At 37.6% G+C, this 18,525-nt stretch overlaps 5 protein-coding genes across 6 annotated transcripts in view; 3 read left to right on the forward strand and 2 right to left on the reverse strand.

The window, feature by feature from the left end:
* Window positions 1-270: 270 nt before the first annotated feature.
* Window positions 271-1,143, forward strand: LOC119073207 (catalase-like). Its single transcript, XM_037178517.1, has 4 exons — window positions 271-421; window positions 483-732; window positions 907-975; window positions 1,133-1,143. Exons 1-4 carry the CDS (start codon window positions 383-385, stop codon window positions 1,141-1,143), a joined length of 369 nt encoding a protein of 122 aa, XP_037034412.1. The 5' UTR covers window positions 271-382.
* Window positions 989-2,290, forward strand: LOC119073890 (catalase-like). The gene has a single exon (XM_037179778.1). It carries the CDS (start codon window positions 1,580-1,582, stop codon window positions 2,258-2,260), a length of 681 nt encoding a protein of 226 aa, XP_037035673.1. The 5' UTR covers window positions 989-1,579; the 3' UTR covers window positions 2,261-2,290.
* Window positions 2,291-4,607: 2,317 nt separating this feature from the next.
* LOC119073208 (vegetative catalase-like) lies at window positions 4,608-6,704 on the forward strand. Its single transcript, XM_037178518.1, has 4 exons — window positions 4,608-4,646; window positions 4,703-4,952; window positions 5,135-5,522; window positions 5,581-6,704. The coding sequence occupies exons 1-4, from the start codon at window positions 4,608-4,610 to the stop codon at window positions 6,485-6,487; spliced, it is 1,584 nt and encodes a 527-aa protein (XP_037034413.1). The 3' UTR covers window positions 6,488-6,704.
* A 142-nt stretch (window positions 6,705-6,846) lies between these two features.
* Window positions 6,847-10,738, reverse strand: LOC119073893. Its single transcript, XM_037179782.1, has 2 exons — window positions 9,970-10,738; window positions 6,847-6,996 (listed from the first exon to the last, which is right to left on the reverse strand). The coding sequence occupies exons 1-2, from the start codon at window positions 10,379-10,381 to the stop codon at window positions 6,911-6,913; spliced, it is 498 nt and encodes a 165-aa protein (XP_037035677.1). The 5' UTR covers window positions 10,382-10,738; the 3' UTR covers window positions 6,847-6,910.
* A 2,180-nt stretch (window positions 10,739-12,918) lies between these two features.
* The window catches only part of LOC119073884 (GTP-binding protein Di-Ras2), an 89,674-nt gene continuing 84,067 nt past the window's right edge, over window positions 12,919-18,525 (reverse strand). Inside the window, exons 5-8 of one of the 2 annotated variants that reach the window (XM_037179765.1) lie at window positions 17,969-18,126; window positions 17,271-17,291; window positions 16,468-16,582; window positions 12,919-16,382 (exon numbers count right to left, since the gene is read on the reverse strand). In XM_037179765.1, the coding sequence (XP_037035660.1) occupies window positions 16,304-16,382; window positions 16,468-16,582; window positions 17,271-17,291; window positions 17,969-18,126 (373 nt within the window). In that variant the 3' untranslated portion in view covers window positions 12,919-16,303. The remainder of the gene's footprint in view (window positions 16,383-16,467; window positions 16,583-17,270; window positions 17,292-17,968; window positions 18,127-18,525) is intronic. The other variant, XM_037179766.1, reaches the window with a different exon arrangement.

Below are 18,525 nucleotides of genomic sequence, written 5' to 3' on the forward strand. Positions count from 1 at the left end.
GTGCGTAACTGCGCATTTGCCTCAAACCTCAAACAATAGCAAAATCACCCAGTGCCAGTGTAAAATAATGTTGTCAGAAAATCGTTATAATGTTGATTTGTGAAAATGTGGCAGGACTTGCGTCACACACATCACTATTGAAATCTCGTGTGATTGACCGCGTCTGCGTCATCTCCGATCTATGCATTTACGGCCTTGAATAATATTTTCTACAATTCTCTTTGTATTGAAAAGTCAAGTTTAAGGTTGGTTTAAGGGATAAATATTTATTCGGATGGCTGCGAATTATACGGTGGAATCCATAATTTTAATCTGAATGTATAATTCACTAATTTTGTGGCTATATAAAGCGGTGTACGCCTTTACATGATCTTAAGATAAAATGAATTTGCTAGTTACAATTGTGCTGCTTCTTGTACAGGTACAAATTTACTGTTGTATTTCTACAGTGAACTTAAAAGTGAATTCTGAAATTCGTTTAGGTGTTTGCTTGTACTGCGGTGGGTAACGGTTCTGCGACATTAAATCAACTTCCCAATTACGCCGCACAGAATGTTTTCGACCCGAATGCATTTGTGCAGACCGATGATGGATTCGTTTTTCCGTCTGTATCAGAAACGTTAGCCGTCAATAATCAGTATGGACTTTTGCAAGATCATTTCCTATTGCTAAAATTGCAACAACTGAACAGAGAAAGAATTCCCGCTAGGGTGGTACATGGAAAGGGCGCAGGTGTGTTAAAGACTGCAACCGAGCAATTGCTCAAATAAATCTGTACAATGATGGAAAAATGTAAATAAATATTTACATTTCTATCGGACGGTGGTGGCAGCTATTTTACCATTTTCATCTTAGGTGTGCAAAACATTTGATCAAATCTGACGTTTGCTTCCGTGAATTTTACAGGTGCCACAGGCTACTTCATCGTCACAAACGATATATCCAAATACACTAGAGCCGATTTCTTGCAGTTCGGCAGGAAGACAAAGATAACAGTTCGTTTTTCGGGAGCTAATGCAGATCCCGGAACTCCAGATACATTGTTTAGTGCTACCGGATTTGCCATTAAATTTTACACAAACGATGGAATCCATGACTTACTTGCCTTTAACACAGATGTGTTTACGTTCAGAGATCCAATGAAATTTGCTGATGGTGTACATGCTGCCGCGCGTAATCCTCAGACACATTGTTTTGATGTTAATGCTTTGCTCGACTTCTTTGGGCAAGGACTTGAGTCCACGTATTTTACGATACAGTTTTTCTCGGATGCAATATTTCCCAAATCGTATAGGTATTACTACTGTACTACCCATGCAAGTGAGGTTATTTATCTTATGAAAATCAATTTAGGTTTCTCGATGGACACACCATCAATATATTCAAGTTAGTCAATGCAAAAGGTGATTACGTTTACGCAAGATTTCATTGGTTCTCCGATTATGTGGACAAACTATTCTTTAAAACACTAGAGGATGCTGCGCTGGTTGCTGGTCAGAATCCGGACTTCTTAATTCAGGAACTTTTTGATAGTATTGCTAGTGGTGAATGGCCCAGTTGGACATTCAAAATACAAGTAATGACTGAAAAGGACGCGAAGAAATATAAAGGAGACCCATTCGATGTAACTAAGGCTTGGTTGGATGTTCCGATGATAACTGTCGGTAAATTTATCTTAGACAGAAATCCAGACAATTATTTCGCTGAAGTGGAACAAATTGCATTTTGTCCGGGGCACATGGTACCGGGAATCGAGCCAGGACCGGATCGTTTACTTCAAGCAAGAATGTTTGCATATTCAGACGCTCACAACTACAGACTGGGAGTTAATAATGCACAGATTCCAATTAACCGTTGTCCATTCGAAGCACGAGTCTTACACAGAGACGGTTTCATGAACGTTGGTCCAAATGGTGGAAATTCTCCGAACTATTATCCGAACAGTTTCCATGGATTAACGTCTAACAATCAAAATTACTATAAACAGGCACCATTCCAGATATGCGGCACTGCAGATCGTGTCAAAGATTTCGAGCCAGATTTCTTTTCGCAATCAAAATTGTTTGTAGAAAATTTGGAAGCCAATGATCCTGAACAGCTTCAGAGACTCCTAGCTAGATTTGCTGCTTTTCTTTCTCGAGCTACGGGACGCTTACAACAAGAAATAGTAAGAAACATGGGCTACGGCGTATCTAAAAATTTCGGCAGGCAGCTTGAGAACGCGTTGAATGCTATCACAAATTCTACATCAACGTCTTAGTTGTGTTACAAGGACATCAAGAATAAAAACGGATCGAAAAACAAACCTTATTTTCATTGACTTGTTGTTGCATCCTATTTTTTCAGTTAAGCTGTCCGTATATCACAAACACTGTAGCTTGGCTGCAGTGAATGTGCTAAGAATTCAGATTCTAGATTCTAGCAGCTAAGAGAATTGATTGATTGTGTGGGGTAGGAGAACTTTTCTGTTCCCTAGAAGGGTTTTGTGGTCTATTCGTTGTTTATTATAAACCTAAATCTAAAAAAACCTAAAAATCAAAAAAAAAAGAATTAAGTATTTCACAGACGGCAAGCACATCGGTCGATTATATGTTATACCGAATCTATTACTTCTTTTGAACAAATTTTCTTTAACAGATTGAAATAAGGCGTTTCGTTATAATAAGAAGTCATTAGCCAGATGAATTTATTGCATCACAACCACATTAATGGTACTTGATAGGAATTCCCAATGAAATTTTCATTCCCAATTTCGTGCACCTAACTTCATTTCCTCATATCTCCAAACGAGTTGTCCAAATGGCGCCAAATTCACGCCGTAAGTGTGCCTAAAATTTGAATTTCAAGTGAACGAGTCGATGAAGAAGTGAACCGAAAAATAGACTCTAACGCTTCCTTGAATGAAAATGACGCTGCGTTAGAAAGACTTGTGTGAGAAAGATTTTGAATTTCGACCGCACTTACGGCGTGAATTTCATCCCATTTCCTACTACTCGATTACAACTATGAAAAAGGACTTAATTTGACATAGATAGGTTGCGTGGTGGTCCTGCAAATTTCCTCCAGACTATCCAGGGGGAGAATTAAAAAAAAATATATATTGAGCGCTAAAACGCACTTTATTTGACCAAAAACAAAACGCACATTCTGTGTGTATATAAACGCATCATCTATATATGTACCTTTACAGTTCAACTATAAAACTTATATACGCGACTATAAAGCTTATGTATTAGAATTTTTGGTATTTTTATCGTTACGCTTTAGCAACGGACTATTACAGTAGATATGAGGAAAGTCTTCAAATGTGCGAAATTCTGAGTGTTGAGATGTAAATTTGGAATGTAGAGTGATTTCGAAGGTGTAATTTGAAATGAAAAATTGGTGCCAGGGTGGGAGACGAACCCACAATCTTCACCTTTCGCAAAGCCTTCTTTATATCGAGGTTTGAGGTCAGATAAAGTGCGTTTTTTAAGCGATAAATATATAAAGGTTTGGGTACTAAAAGCGACAAATATGTCGAAAAAAAAACTATAAATTTCATCTAAAGTGTTCAGTTTTTCGGAAACGAGAACTCGCTAGAAAGAACTTTTCAAGAAATATGGAAATGGATAAAACTATGGGAAATTTTGTATTATTTTACCGCACAGGGATTGTTACAAAAATACAGAAAATTCGTTATTGCTCGATGTATTTAGTGTTTTAATCAACTCAGTGAAAGTCTATATAAGACTTTCAAGATTCAAATATAGATCTAGTACAATAATGGGTTTTGAATACTACAAATTCCTTTAGATGAACGAGGATTCAAAGAAACTATATTTCCCCTTCAGTTCCACTGGAGAGTCACCAGTACAATTCAAATTGAAGGAATTATAATTAATTACGAAAATATTGAATTAATGGTAGAGAGGATGGTTTTCTTGGTGCAGCTCCCCAAATAAAAGACCTAGGAACGAACAAAACGCCTACCTTAAACGAATAGCAAAATCACCCACGGTAATATATAATGTTGATTTGTGAAAACATGCATTGACTTGCATCACACGCATCACTATAGGTTTGTTCCAAGTAACTGTAAACACGAACTTTGACAACCCGAACAACGACAATTTCATCCATAGCAACGTCGCTTACGTGATATTTAATAAAAATCGAGCAACGTCGCCTACGCGATTTACACAGAGATATTATTGAGGTTATGGTTATATGGATGAAATTTGACAATTCATATGGCCTTGGAACAAACCTATTTATGGCACGAGTTCGAATTATGTTAAGCCACGGTCTGCGTCACCTCCAATCTGTGCCCTGGTAGAAATGAATGTCTCAAAAGTTCGAAATACGTCTCAAGTACCATGTATTTTGGAACCATGACTCTATGTAAGTATTTCGATCTTTTGAGACTTTCTTTTTATCCGGGTGTATTTACGACCTTGAATAATAATTTCTGTAATTCGTTTTGTATTATTGAAAAGTCAAATTTAAGAAATAAATATTTATTCGGATGGGTGTGCATTTTTTAAGTAATTTTAATCTGAATGTATAATTCCCTAATTTTGTGGCTATATAAGGAAGTGTATGTTTTCACATGATCTTAAGATAAAATGAATTTTCTAATTTCAATTGCGTTGCTTCTTGTACAGGTACCAAACAGTTTTTTTTTCTGTGAACTTTAAAGTGAATTCCGAAATTTGTTTAGGTGTTTGCTTGTACTGCGGTGGGTAACGGTTCTGCGACAATAAATCAACTTCCCAATTACGCCGCGCAGAATGTTTTCGACCCGAATGCATTTGTGCAGACCGATGATGGATTCGTTTTTCCATCTGTATCAGAAACGTTAGCCGTTAATAATCAGTATGGACTTTTGCAAGATCATTTCCTATTGCTAAAATTGCAACAGCTGAACAGAGAAAGAATTCCCGCTAGGGTGGTACATGGAAAGGGCGCAGGTGTGTTAAAGGCTGCAACCGAGCAGTTGCTCAAGTAACTCCGTCCTATGATGGAAAAATGTAAATAATTATTTACATTTCTATCGAACAGAGGCTTTTTGGCTATTGTACCATTATCATTTTGCGTGTGCAAAGGAAAAACATTTGATCAAATCCAACGTTTGCTTTGGTGTGTTTTACAGGTGCCACAGGCTATTTCATCGTCACAAACGATATATCCAAATACACCAGAGCCGATTTCCTGCAACTCGGCAGGAAGACAAAGATAGCAGTTCGTTTTTCGGGAGCTACTTCAGAGCCTGGAACTCCGGATACATTGTTTAGTGCTACCGGATTTGCCATTAAATTGTACACACGAGATGGAAACCATGATTTCGTTGCCTTTAACACAGAAGTGTTTACGTTCAGAGATGCAATGAAATTTGCTGATAGTACACATGCGGCCTTACGCAATCCTCAGACACATTTTTTTGATGTCAATGCTTTCTTCGACTTCCTTGTACATGACCTTGAGTCGACGTATTTTACGATACAGTTTTTCTCGGATGCAATGTTTCCCAAATCGTATAGGTATACCACCGTATTACCCACGCATGTGAGGTTATTTATCTTACGAAAATCAATTTAGGTTTGTCGATGGACACACCATTAATATATTCAAATTAGTCAATGCAAACGGTGATTACGTTTACGCAAGATTTCATTGGTTCTCCGATTATGTGGACAAACCATTCTTTAAAACACTAGAGGATGCTGCGCTGGTTGCTGGTCAGAATCCGGACTTCTTAATCCAGGAACTTTTTGATAGTATTGCTAGCGGTGAATGGCCCAGTTGGACATTCAAAATACAAGTAATGACTGAAAAGGAGGCTAAAAATTATAAAGGAGACCCATTCGATATAACAAAGGCTTGGTTGGATGTTCCGATGATAACTGTCGGTAACTTTGTCTTAGACAGAAATCCAGACAATTATTTCGCTGAAGTGGAACAAATTGCATTTTGTCCGGGGCACATGGTACCGGGAATCGAGCCAGGACCCGATCGTTTACTTCAAGCAAGAATGTTTGCTTATTCAGACGCTCACAAATACAGACTGGGAGTTAATAACGCACAGATTCCAATTAACCGTTGTCCATTCGAAGCACGTGTCTTGAACAGAGACGGTTTCATGAACGTTGGTCCAAATGGTGGAAATTCTCCGAACTATTATCCGAACAGTTTCCATGGAGTAACGTCTAACAATCAAAATTACTATAAACAGGCACCATTCCAGATATGCGGCACTGCAGATCGTGTCAAAGATTTCGAGCCAGATTTCTTTTCGCAATCAAAATTGTTTGTAGAAAATTTGGAAACCAATGATCCTGAACAGCTTCAGAGACTCCTAGCTAGATTTGCTGCTTTTCTTTCTCGAGCTACGGGACGCTTACAACAAGAAATAGTAAGAAACATGGGCTACGGCGTATCTAAAAGTTTCGGCAGGCAGCTTGAGAACGCTTTGAATGCTATCACAAATTCTACATCAACGTCTTAGTTGTGTTACAAGGACATCAAGAATAAAAACGGATCGAAAAACAAACCTTATTTTCATTGACTGGTTTTCTGAGTTTTCCGTATATCAGAAACAGGTGTGGCTTGGCTGCAGTGAATGTGCTAAGACTGCAGATTCGAGCAGTTATGTCTAAGAGCATTGATTGATTGTGTGTGGGTAGGAGAACTTTTCTGTTCGCTAGATAGATTGTGGAAATTGTGGAAAGTCTATATGTATATAATGCGAAAGTCAACCGTGCGCCAGTGCCTGATTAATGTTAACATACATAGTTGATAACGAATAATTTTTTTTTATTTTTTTTTTATATTCTAAACCAACGGCAATATATGCTAACTGGCTGGCGACAATGAATACATACAATAACGTCGCGTCATATCAACTCAAAATACATAAGGCGGCAAAATGTTAAACTAAACTCAATGTTGCCGCTGAAGCAGAAACCGGAGGCAGTATGTTGGCCCAGTCGACCCGTCGGAGCTTCCATACGCCTTCTGCTATATTACGATGTCGTACATATGGATGGAACGGTGAAACACGTGGAGTCCACAGCGCAGATGGCGAAACATGTGAATGAAAAAAAAAAGAATTCACATATCAGTGACGCAAAATCAAATTGTAATAATGTACGTTGTTGGGTTGATTAAAAAGACAAGATTTAGACCGTCAAGTCACACGCAACAAGAACCCGTTTCTCTTCAAAACCTCGTCAGTCAAACCAAAAGCTCTCACTAATGTCTTGAAGGACAAACGACTCAACAACGGTGAGTACAGATGCGCGAACACGTTAAAACTCCTCGAGGCATAATTCATGGGTTCGAACAAACCATAATTTGACCGATGATGCTCGAGCACCAGATAACGGACATTCCTCAGAGATCTACCCGACGAACTCCTTGACACATTCGCGAGCAAGTTAGGAGCATCAACATGGCCACTCAGAAGATCAAAGACGAACATAGCTGACAAGTTGATACGTCTCCGCGACAAACTCTCAATACCGACAGACTGGCACCTGGTGACATACGGCGAAAGGCGATATTGTGGATCTCTTCTGACAGTTCTCCTCAGAGCATAGATCAAGAACTTCTTTTGTACCGATTCAACCTTGTCGGAATGACTCTGATAGAACGGCGACCAAACGACCGACGCATACTTCAAGTGTGACCTGACGTGTGCAAAGTAAACGCTCTTGAGAGCTTCGACATTACGGAAGTCGCGACATATCCTCTTAACGAAACCGAGCATGGAGTACGCCTTCGCTACAGCAACTCCAATATGCCGACAGAACGACAAATTCTCAGTGAACGTAACGCCTAGATCACGAATCTCAGTCACACGCTGAACGACAATCCCATCGATTGAATATCGGAATCGAGCCGGATTACGGACTCTGAAGAAAGACATCGACTTACACTTGCCTACATTCAGGGACAAGCAATTATCAACACACCATGCACGAAGCGCCGTCAGATCCTGTTGCAAGGCCAAACTGTCGCTGAGCGATCTAACAGCACGATAAATTTTCAAATCGTCAGCATACAAGCCGCAATTCGACTTAATGACCTTCGTCACGTCATCGAAAAATATCAGGAACAACAAAGGGCCGAGATGACTGCCTTGTGGCACACCGGAGGTAGCAAAAAACGAACGCGACTTCCATCCCATGAGATTCACGTACTGACTACGACCACTGAGGTATGTCCGTAACCATTGCAACATCGATGAGTGCATCCCAAGTTCACTCAGCTTGCAAATCAGAAGATCGTGTCTCACCCTATCAAATGCCTTCTGCACGTCAGTATACAACACATCGACCTGATGACCACGCTCTACCACACGAACAGCTTCGCTGACAAACTCCAAAAGGTTGGTAGAAGCGGAGCGACCTTTCATGAAGCCATGTTGCGACAACGAAATCACTTTCTTGAACTTAACGGTCAAAACCTTACACACAATGGACTCAAAGAGCTTACCAAATGTCGGCAGTATTGCTACACCACGATAGCACTCAACGTCAGACTTCGAACCACTTTTAAAAACCGGGACAACATACGACTCTTTCCAGCGATTTGGAAAGTGGCTAACCAACGACAAGTTAAAAATGCGGAGCAACGGTGAACACAACACATCAGCGCAATTCTTTAACAGGAGAGGCGAAATATTGTCAGGGCCGTCACCTTTCGTCGTATCAATACCTTTCAGCGCGTCACTGACTTGTCGTTCGTCTAACGTCATCGATCCAATATCGACACTTTTTTCCAAGCCAAAAGTCCGGTTAATCGTAGCTGCATCACTAACGAACACGTCACTAAAGAAATCCGCGAAGAGATCGGATTTTCTCTGCATATCCGTTGTACGGTCGTTCCCTCTGTGCATTAGGCCAGGGTAAGAAGACGTTCTGCGCAAATCATTCACGTATTTCCAAAACTTTGACGGATCAACAGCCAAATCCTGTTGCGTCTTATCCAGATACGACTGAAAGGCACGAGACTGTGCAGCGTCAAATCGGTTCCTCAGAGAGCAAAACTCGATAAAACTGTTCCGATCACCCGACTCTCTGTAACGCTTGTGGGCACGGCTACGCTTATTTTTCAAACTCAAGAGCGTCGCACTATACCAAGGAGGGTGCGAACCAGACGACTTCCTCTTAAGCGGAACACAACGCGCAAATCCGACAGCCAGCAACTCATAAAAGCGATCAACTAAAACGTCGACGTCATCGCCAGTCAATTCTTCTTCCCAGTTAATCGACGACAAATAGCCGTCGAGACCGACAAAGTCGGCTCTTCTAAAGTTATATTCATTCACATCAGCATCAAAAGTAACGGACTCAACCGCGTACGAGTCAAAATCAACAACGATAGGCTTGTGATAGTCGTCTTCTTTAACGAGAGGAGAAGCGGACGCGGTAACGGTAACTTCACACGGGTCGCTACAAAAAACGAGGTCTAGCAGTCTCTGCTGGAAATTGCGAACACTATTGACCTGGCTCAATCCGGATCCCAACAGGCAATATATAACATCAGCGTGGGCGCTCGTGTCAATATCACAAGGCAACAGAACATTCGCCGCATGCGTCATACCATCTGACACGGAGCCATCGTCGACAGGACAAGGAACCCAATCCACATTAGTCATATTAAAGTCTCCTAAGACACAAAGCCTGTCTTCAACATTTAAATCGATGAAGTCAATAATCTGCTGCAAAGCCTCAGCATAACGGTGATAGACTGCCACGGGAGAGCAAGACGGTATATACGCACAGCACACGTATACAGACATATTATGAAATCGCATTCTAACGGTCACGAGCTCCACATCATCAACATGCGGAACGACAACTTTTTCACTCGGGATATAAGACTTGACAGCCACTAGCACACCACCAAACCTCCCATGGTTACTATTTAACTCTGACCTATCACATCTGTGAACACAAAAATCGTTAATGTCAAATAACTCACCGTCGTTAATACCAGGATGTAGGCCAGTCTCAGTCAAAGCTAGGGCGTCATGATCGCATCCGGTCGACGACAATTTGAATTCCTTTGTTTTCGTGCGCAGACCGCGGACATTCTGATACAAAATTGAAGTGTGACGACGGTGCTTCGATGCATTCGTTGATAAAACAACATTCGGCGAAAGTTCGGACGGCTGATGAAGTGTATCAGTCACATGATGGTTAATAGGTGGACAGATTACTATGCGCGATCTGTTATCGGTTGTCGATGAATTCTCAGGTCCTGGTTCAGGACTAACGTCACAGGTGTCAAACGAATCGGTGGGTAGCACAGGTGATAAAACAGTGACGAATTTATCCTGGTTGTCAATTAGACCACTGAGAGTGGTAGCGTCAATAAAATCTTGGCTGGACATTATTCGGTCAGTTCGGACACTTTCGCAGGATCCATTTCCGATTCTGACATTTCCTCGTTTATACACATCGTGGAGGCTGGAGACGTTGAATGATCGTTTGGGGCTTGCGTGCTGACAATAGAATCTTGGCGTTGTTGGCTCATTGTTCGTTTCTCTAAAAAATGGTTCATCGATGTTGCATTCTTATTCTGGTACTTGAATACATATTCACGGATTCTAACACTATTTGGCCATGTTTCAGGTGACATAAGAGCATTGAAATTTCTTTCAGGCGCTGATACTCTATATTGCAGTGCGTTGATTCTCGTTGATTTACTGTTGACAGGTGTGACACGAATCGATTCCATTGCAACGTTTAACTCCGCTGCTATATATGGGGCCATTCACAAATTACGCACGCGGTGGACGCGTAATTTTTGACCCCCTCCCCCCCCGTTTCGCACGCGTTTTTCATATAAAAATGTCTAATTTCTGACCCCCCCCTCCCCCCTTAGGTGAGTGCGTAATTTGTGAATGGCCCCTATGACGTTAAGTATTCAGCAGTGATGTTATGTGCAATATTCGAAACAACAACACTTTTACGGCGTTCGCTATTTCTCACGACGTTGTCCATAGAAGAATCGACAGCAGCAATGGATCTGTCTCTCATGTTAGATCCTAAAATTATTCTCTTTTGTGGAAATGAATTCTCGTCAGATTCATCGCGTTGTCGCTTTTTGTTGTTTTTCGATCCACTCCCTTGTACTGATAATAGACTTGACACGTTTGACGATTCATTCGGATTGCTCCGGCTGGTTATATTTGCAACAAGGTTTTCTGATATTATCCTAAATCCGTTCGTGAAGTCGCTCAAATTAGAGGCTAATGACTGAGTCAGATGGTCCATCGAGTGTTTCAAATTGTTGATTGAAGATGAAACATCCATTCGGTCATTGTTACACGTATGACAATACCAATGTACATTTGGGTTTCCCACAATTGCGTTAAGCGTCGACTTATTTACACCGGCACATTTCATGTGGAAATGTTGATAATTCAAAGGATATTGTTGTTGCCTTCGGCGCGGGCAGCACCTCTCGCACACGGTTGAATTCCTTTACTTTCGTCCCTTGTGATCCAAATAACTATTGTAGACGGCAATCATCTCGGTCGGTCATATAGGTCATACCGAATCTGTTACTTTTTTTTGAACAAATTTTCTTTACCAGATTGAAACAAAGTTTTTCGTTATAATAAGAAGTCATTAGCCAGATGAGTTCATTGCAACACAACGTCATTGAGGGTATTGCTGGTATTAAATGTATTTCGGCACACCCAATATACTAGCTGCATTGTTACAGATGAAGCAGTAGGATCTCTTTGTTTAAGAAATGTCCTTGTCTTACAATTGGTATGCTTGGAGTTGGACAGAAAAATTGATGTTTTTTGTGATCACACATTCGATGAAGATGATATTTCAGTTGGAAGTAACGACATTCAAAACTTATCACCTATGAATCCTATAACCTATGGACCTACTCAAGGTATATGTATTCTGCTCTCATCAACTTATTTAATTCCCCTTTCAATTAAAGTGTCTATTGCTTTGGATCACGACGTAAAGCCCACGAAACTTCTTTTCAGTGATTAAAAATTTCAGGAAAGAGCTACTTACAGATTTTCGGCGTCGCCAGATTTGTAGCTGATCTACTCTACTGCAATTAATCACTAGCTGGAATGTATGCTTGTTTAATAATTAGGTCGTTTAAACAGATTAGGAGTGAAAACGTTTCTTTACGATGAAAATCACGGCCAGTTTCTGTGATTTTCCATTTGAGTTCATTCCCATCAGTCTGTATCAATGAATTTGGTCTAAAAGAAGGCACTTCCGGGGAGTAATTGTGTTGAGGAGATTCCGACTTTCACAGTCAAGTTGATATATTGTATGGGGAAGTCTCCTGAACCACAACATTTATACTGATTTCGTTTAAAATAAAATGCTTTAAAAATCTGCTTGAAAGACGACGATTCTTTGGCGAAAAGCAAAAATCACACCGAGAGTATACTACTTTTCTGAACAAAACGTTTTCCTCGAAACGAAATTAGGTTAATGAAAAAATAATACGCAAAATGACTGAAGTATTCCGTTTTCCTGGGTGTTGTGAGTCTGCACGACGACATGAATGAACCATACGTCTACCTACTCATGCATACAATAACGACCATAAAGCGTTGTACACTTGAACACTCGCTATAATATTTTACGAACACTTTTCCACAGGTTTTTCATTGGATTGTTACACGGGTATTGTGTTTTTTGTAGGGTCCATCAAACGACTGTTGTTATAATTTTCTGTTGTTTATTTTGTTAATTGTTAAATTAAATTTACATTTTATTATATCAATTACGGCTAACTGTCCAAAACTTTGGAAAGAAGAAATTATTTTTTGTTTTGTTTTACGCACGCAGATTATTTTTTACAATTAAACTCGTCTATTAATCCTAATAGATATAGCTAAATCAATCAATTAATTAATTCCACTTACAACTCTCTTTTTTTAAACTTTTTTTTTTAGTTGGTTGTCAATATTAACAATTACATTTGCAACGATTTATATCAATATGATATTTCAATTAACCTACATAACAACAAACTATTTTTTGTGTGTAATTTTTTCTGTTTCTATTCTTTTTTATAAGTTTCTGTAAGTTCCCACTTGTTCATTGATTTTGATCCCATTGATAAATTTGATTTTTTTTTCTTTTCTTTTAAATTCATTTCAATTCAAAATTTTATTGATATAATGTTTGTGCCATAATAATTTAACCGGTGCATATCGTATCTATAATAATCCACAGAGAAATTTGAAAAAAGTTGAGTTTTTTTGTCTTGTGTGCATGGGTTGTGGTTGTTACAATAACAAATAAATTTCGGTCGTTTCGTCAATTAGAAACATTAAATTTGAATTCATTTCTCGTGTATACTGATAATAAAATGCTCACAGTGTGCTCTGTTGCCAAGACCTTTTCAAGAATCTATAAACTTTTAATATGAATTTATGTAGAACAATTGCCACTTATTCCACCATAATTTATTACTATCAAGATAGGGACGATGGATAAACAACATTTTTTTTTTTGATATAATAATAAAAACCGTCAGTGTTCGTTCACTACCATCACCAATCGTTGTGTGTATTAAATGGGGCAACTGATTCTGTGAATTTATGTGGAGTATTTCAACAATTTAATAACTTTTTGATTGGATGACACACAAAATTCTTTCATGACCGTCAATTTTGAGATTAAAACGTTTATCGATCCTTCGATAAAGTTATATGATTTGTTGATGGAGAATAGTCATTTTGTCAATGTCGAAAGTTTTTGAAGGGGACCTCTATAGCTTCGTAAAACTTTTCGACAAATTCGAAAGTATTAAAATCAAATTGACCTTTTCTCTGCGTATTTGTGCGGACAAACTGTTTATACTTTATACGCTCCAGTTTTACATTGATCTGTTTGGTTTAAGGAGAACTCTGTATACCAACTTTAATGAGCTTTTTAAGTTTCCTCTTTTTCATGTTGACCTTAAAGCTTCTGTCGGAAATTCTCTATTTTATGGAGTAGCCTTTTTTGAATTAAAATCCTTTACACATTGTTCACACGTTTCAATTAGAACTTTAACATCGAAACTCGTATAATTAGTGAAACTAATTAATTTTTCTGAATTAATTAAAGAGTTTAAATGAGATGATTGATTATATAAAAGTCAGAAACATTAGAACGGAATTAACAACTTCATTGTGCTATTTATGTAAGGGGGGCAACGCAATAAACTGAAATACGAACACTTCATGCAACAGTATAAATATAAATAAGGGAAATTTTATTGGAAAGATTATGAAAGGAAACCTTTCGTCTTTTTTCAGTGTCCAAGAGTCTGATGGAAACAAAGAGAAAGAGTTGAGTTCAAATGGGAAAAAGATTTCAAAGTTAAATTCTATTTTCTGTTCTATTCTAAATTTACATGTCATTTGTGGTTGTAGGTTTTTGATAATTTATCCTTAAAATTTAGTTTCATTCATTTCCTTTCCGACTAATCGAATAAAACAACGTGCGCTCACAAAAAAATAGCACGACACCATCAATTGTTTACACTGCGACTTCGACGTTTATGTTTCGTCGAATAAATCATCAACTTTTTCATTTTCCTTTCGCTTAAATACTTTTTGTTCATAAATTATTTTACTGGACATTTTCGCTTTATGGACGTTTTTTCTACCAAACACTGTACCTTGATAGGTTTTCGCTTGCCGCCTAGTTGATATTATGTATAGATCGATACTATACTCTTATAAAAAGATAATGTTTTTAAGCCAGCGAAATACATTAAGTTTAACAGCCAATCAAAGAGAATTATGAATATGTTCACTGTCATCCTACTGTATTGTTTATAGAAAAAAATGTGACCAAATCAGTAGAGAGAAATTAATTTTCGGGACATAAGTTCTGCATCATTGAAAAAACTCATTTTTATAGTTTAAAATTTATTGTAAATCTCGTCGTTCCGGCAGAGCATTATTCACTGTTTGCTTAAAGATTTCGAAGAAGAATTTAAGAAAATACGAATAAATATAAAGGATCAACTTTTCACTGACTGCTATCGGGTCTGTTATTTCTTTTGATCCGAGTTTGATGGAAAACACCAGACCGAATCTTTTACTTCATTAGTTTGAACATACGTTAGCCGTAACCCACATTGAGTTATTTTACCGCTGTCGATGAGGTACGACACACAGTCACAGGCAGTGAAATTTCTGAAAACTGTCTACGCGTCCTTATAGGCTTTTACGCGTGGTAAGTGCGTGTAGCAGCTTCAACCATATAAACAGTTTTGATTGTATGTATTGAAAAACAGATGAATCAAATTCATGTTGCAATTTCACTGCCTCTGACTGTAGTCGTTCGTTGCAATCGATTTTCCAAATTTTCCGGACTAATGGAAATACAATCTACCTTATATTGGTTCAGTTGACTGAAAAATTATTTTGAATTTTTCAAGTTTTAAACAAGTTTTTGTTTGTGAACTTAGAAAAACTCAGCTCCATTCATAATTCATTCATATAAGTCACCATCTGCAAACCAACAGTTATTTTCTGTTCCTAATCTAAGATAGAATGAAACAAAAATGGAGATTCTGACAATAATATACACTTTAGTAAGTGAAAGAATCGCTCGGTATTGATTGGATTAGTTTGCTATAATCGCAAACGATTTTTTTTTGGATGAATATAGATGTGGCATTGAAAGAACGTGTCTCAAGTGAGACACTTATTTGTTTATTCGAAATTCTATCTGGTGAACTGGAAATAGACAATTGCGTTTTATTGAAAGAGTAAATTGAGATAATTTGGAAATTATAGCTGTGATTACTTAAATAGACTTTGCTTCTTCTTCTTCTGTTTTTTTCTGGTTGTTTCGACTTAGGTTAATTTATGTTGTTCTTTCAGTTTTCTCCATTCTTATTGGAAGAAGTTCTTTACTTTTTTTATTCAAAAGATATTGACTTAAAATGACTTCAATTAATTGGTAAATTTGTTATATAAATTGTCATAATACTAAACTTCATTCTGTCTTTGCTTCCTTTAAATATTTTTAAAATTTTTAATAATAAATCTAATTTAATGATCACAATTCACTTTGCATCGGTAAGTATTTTTACATTTTTTTTAATATTCTTATTTGATATTAATTCATTCATTTTATGGTCATACCTAAAACGTTTTCTTTTCATAAAAAATATTTTAAAAACAGAAATTTCAAATTTTTAATATTTTTTTTGTATTTTAATCAATGTGTCACACATACACAACAACACCTTTTCATTCCAATCATTTCACATGAATATGATATCAATTTTCCGGTCGTGACACATTTTTCATTTACTGAATTTTACATTCATCACCCGACACATTTTGAATTTGCTGTTTACTTTTCCGAGACGATCGTCGTATGAGTGATCTGAAAATTAGTTTTCGAAATAGAAATTGCGTTTACAATGTTCTACGTTACTTCGGGCCAGTGACCCGGTAGAAATGAAAGTTACCTCGACCGTGGTTTCAGCTTATTATCTCCATTTGATGCGTCACTGCCGGAAGCCCCAAGTAAAGACTGATTTGATTTGTCTGTGGAGAGTGATGGACTGCCGACACGACTTTTACCTTAAATTTATTTGATTTTATCACAATATTCAATAAAGTCGACGTCATTAATATTTAGACATGGATTTGCTTTAGTTGCTTTTCAGCTGGTCCACTCGTACCATCAAAAGTGCTTATACTTCTTCATAAGAGTGAAATAGTTACACAAATGCGCACGTTGTAGTGGTAAAACCTTGTATAAGTGCGATGGTATGAGTGGACCAGCTGAAAAACCGTGTCAATATTTCACAGACGTCGACTGTAAATTTTAGATTTTTAAATTGAATTTTGTGTTAAGTAAAGAATGTGGTACATTTAGTGGGTAATTGAAAATTTCTTTTGCATTTCTACTACAGTTAAGGGCAATCGAATTTCAGCCTCAGTTTGCCTCAGCTGATTTTCTACTGGAGGTAGAACCGTATCACCACTCGCAACTAGTTTTGTTTTTAAGAAATCAGCTGATGTATAGTGAGACTGACATTTGTTTGCCCTTAACTGTACGCAGAATGCGGATGTTCTGAAAAACATCTACCAAAATCGTTCGAGTAAATTGAGGATAAGCATCCGAAGTATGGATACTGGATTTCTTCTACGATTTTTGACGAGACTACACGTGTGAAGAAATTTAAGTTCAAGCTTTTCTATAGGTCGTTTAGCTCACGCAAGAAAATTAGTACAAAAATTAGGTAAACGTATTGTAGATACGTACCTAGAACGGGTCGTCTGCCGCCTGTAAAGCACAATCTTTTTTATTCGAAATTTTTTCCTGTGTCTACTACAAAACATCAACATGAACATCAATCTGATTCCGTAGATGACAAGGGGCAACCAACATCCGACAATGTCGGATTCCGACATTTAACATGAACCAACTCATCTGAATGGGTCGGTTGCTCCTCGGGACAAATGTTAACAAGAAAATTGAAACTAGGGTCAAGACATAGTTAGATATAGACTTACGAGAGGGAAAATTCGGAAATTGGTTATGTTATGCAAAAGGTAGTTCGGAAAATAGAAATCATAAATTAAATGGAATTTTGGTCAAACATCTCCGTTGTTAACCTAACAGCTACATAGGGACAGAAATATATATGTAGGGAGTTAATGCGATGATAGATTGAGCTAAGTGGTAATCTCTCATAAATATTGATTGCAATCTTTAGCAACAACCTTTCACTTTGACTCCTAATAAGACACATGCGAGAGATTTAATAACTTTTGCGTTGTTATACATAATGAATAAGGTAAAATCATGATAGCTTTTATTAACGTTGTTTACCGTGTAGAGGAGTTGTAGAAGTCAGATTTTATAGCTTGATACTAGGAACATGATAAGACAGCACACACAATATGTTAACACAGAAAATCAATTAATGTTTTCAAAATTGAATATAAATTAACTCTTACCTTTGCTGGTGGCACTAACATAAGCTGAAGATCGTCTCTTTAATCCCGTTGTATTTTCATTACTACCAGTGGGTAAAATCGGTGACAAGGATAACAAAGTTTGAAACAATTCCGTTACATTATGATTATCTTTGGCTGAACATTCTAAAACTTTTGCCCTAAAATTGATACAAACAGACGAACGATATTTAGTACAACCTTTTTCTCAATATTCATTGCATAAAATAACGTTTAATCCACTTAAATTCTGGTGGTATTATATTAGATGGAGTATTTGCTGAGACACTACTACCTGCAAGAGGAACATATATGATGTACGTATTCATACAACTTTAATGTTTGATTATTTCCGGGCTCCAACACTATATAGTCTCCATATAGATATTTGATAATTCATTTCAGTCGGTCCGAAAACTTGTTCCGCAATGTAAACAATTTGTGGAATTAGTAAAATCTCGATTTCACGAGGGAATTACAAGTAAATTAAACTCCATGGACCGAGAGTCATGCATGAAATTTTGAGATTGCTTGAAATGTAGATTTAACCCTTCTGAAGT

The sequence above is a fragment of the Bradysia coprophila genome, unplaced genomic scaffold (genome assembly GCF_014529535.1).
Source record: "Bradysia coprophila strain Holo2 unplaced genomic scaffold, BU_Bcop_v1 contig_138, whole genome shotgun sequence".
In the NCBI taxonomy this organism is placed as follows: domain Eukaryota; kingdom Metazoa; phylum Arthropoda; class Insecta; order Diptera; family Sciaridae; genus Bradysia; species Bradysia coprophila.

Coding starts and splice junctions, on each gene's coding strand:
- LOC119073893 (XM_037179782.1), bottom strand. CDS start 10,381: ATGTCCAGCCAAGATTTTATTGACGCTACCACTCTCAGTGGTCTAATT. Junction 6,997..9,969: donor ACATCCTGGTATTAACGACG/GTGAGTTATTTG, acceptor GTAATATAGCAG/AAGGCGTATGGAAGCTCCGA.
- LOC119073208 (XM_037178518.1), top strand. CDS start 4,608: ATGAATTTTCTAATTTCAATTGCGTTGCTTCTTGTACAG. Junction 4,953..5,134: donor GGTACATGGAAAGGGCGCAG/GTGTGTTAAAGG, acceptor TGTGTTTTACAG/GTGCCACAGGCTATTTCATC. Junction 5,523..5,580: donor ATGTTTCCCAAATCGTATAG/GTATACCACCGT, acceptor AAATCAATTTAG/GTTTGTCGATGGACACACCA.
- LOC119073207 (XM_037178517.1), top strand. CDS start 383: ATGAATTTGCTAGTTACAATTGTGCTGCTTCTTGTACAG. Junction 422..482: donor TTGTGCTGCTTCTTGTACAG/GTACAAATTTAC, acceptor AAATTCGTTTAG/GTGTTTGCTTGTACTGCGGT. Junction 733..906: donor GGTACATGGAAAGGGCGCAG/GTGTGTTAAAGA, acceptor TGAATTTTACAG/GTGCCACAGGCTACTTCATC.
- LOC119073890 (XM_037179778.1), top strand. CDS start 1,580: ATGACTGAAAAGGACGCGAAGAAATATAAAGGAGACCCATTCGATGTA.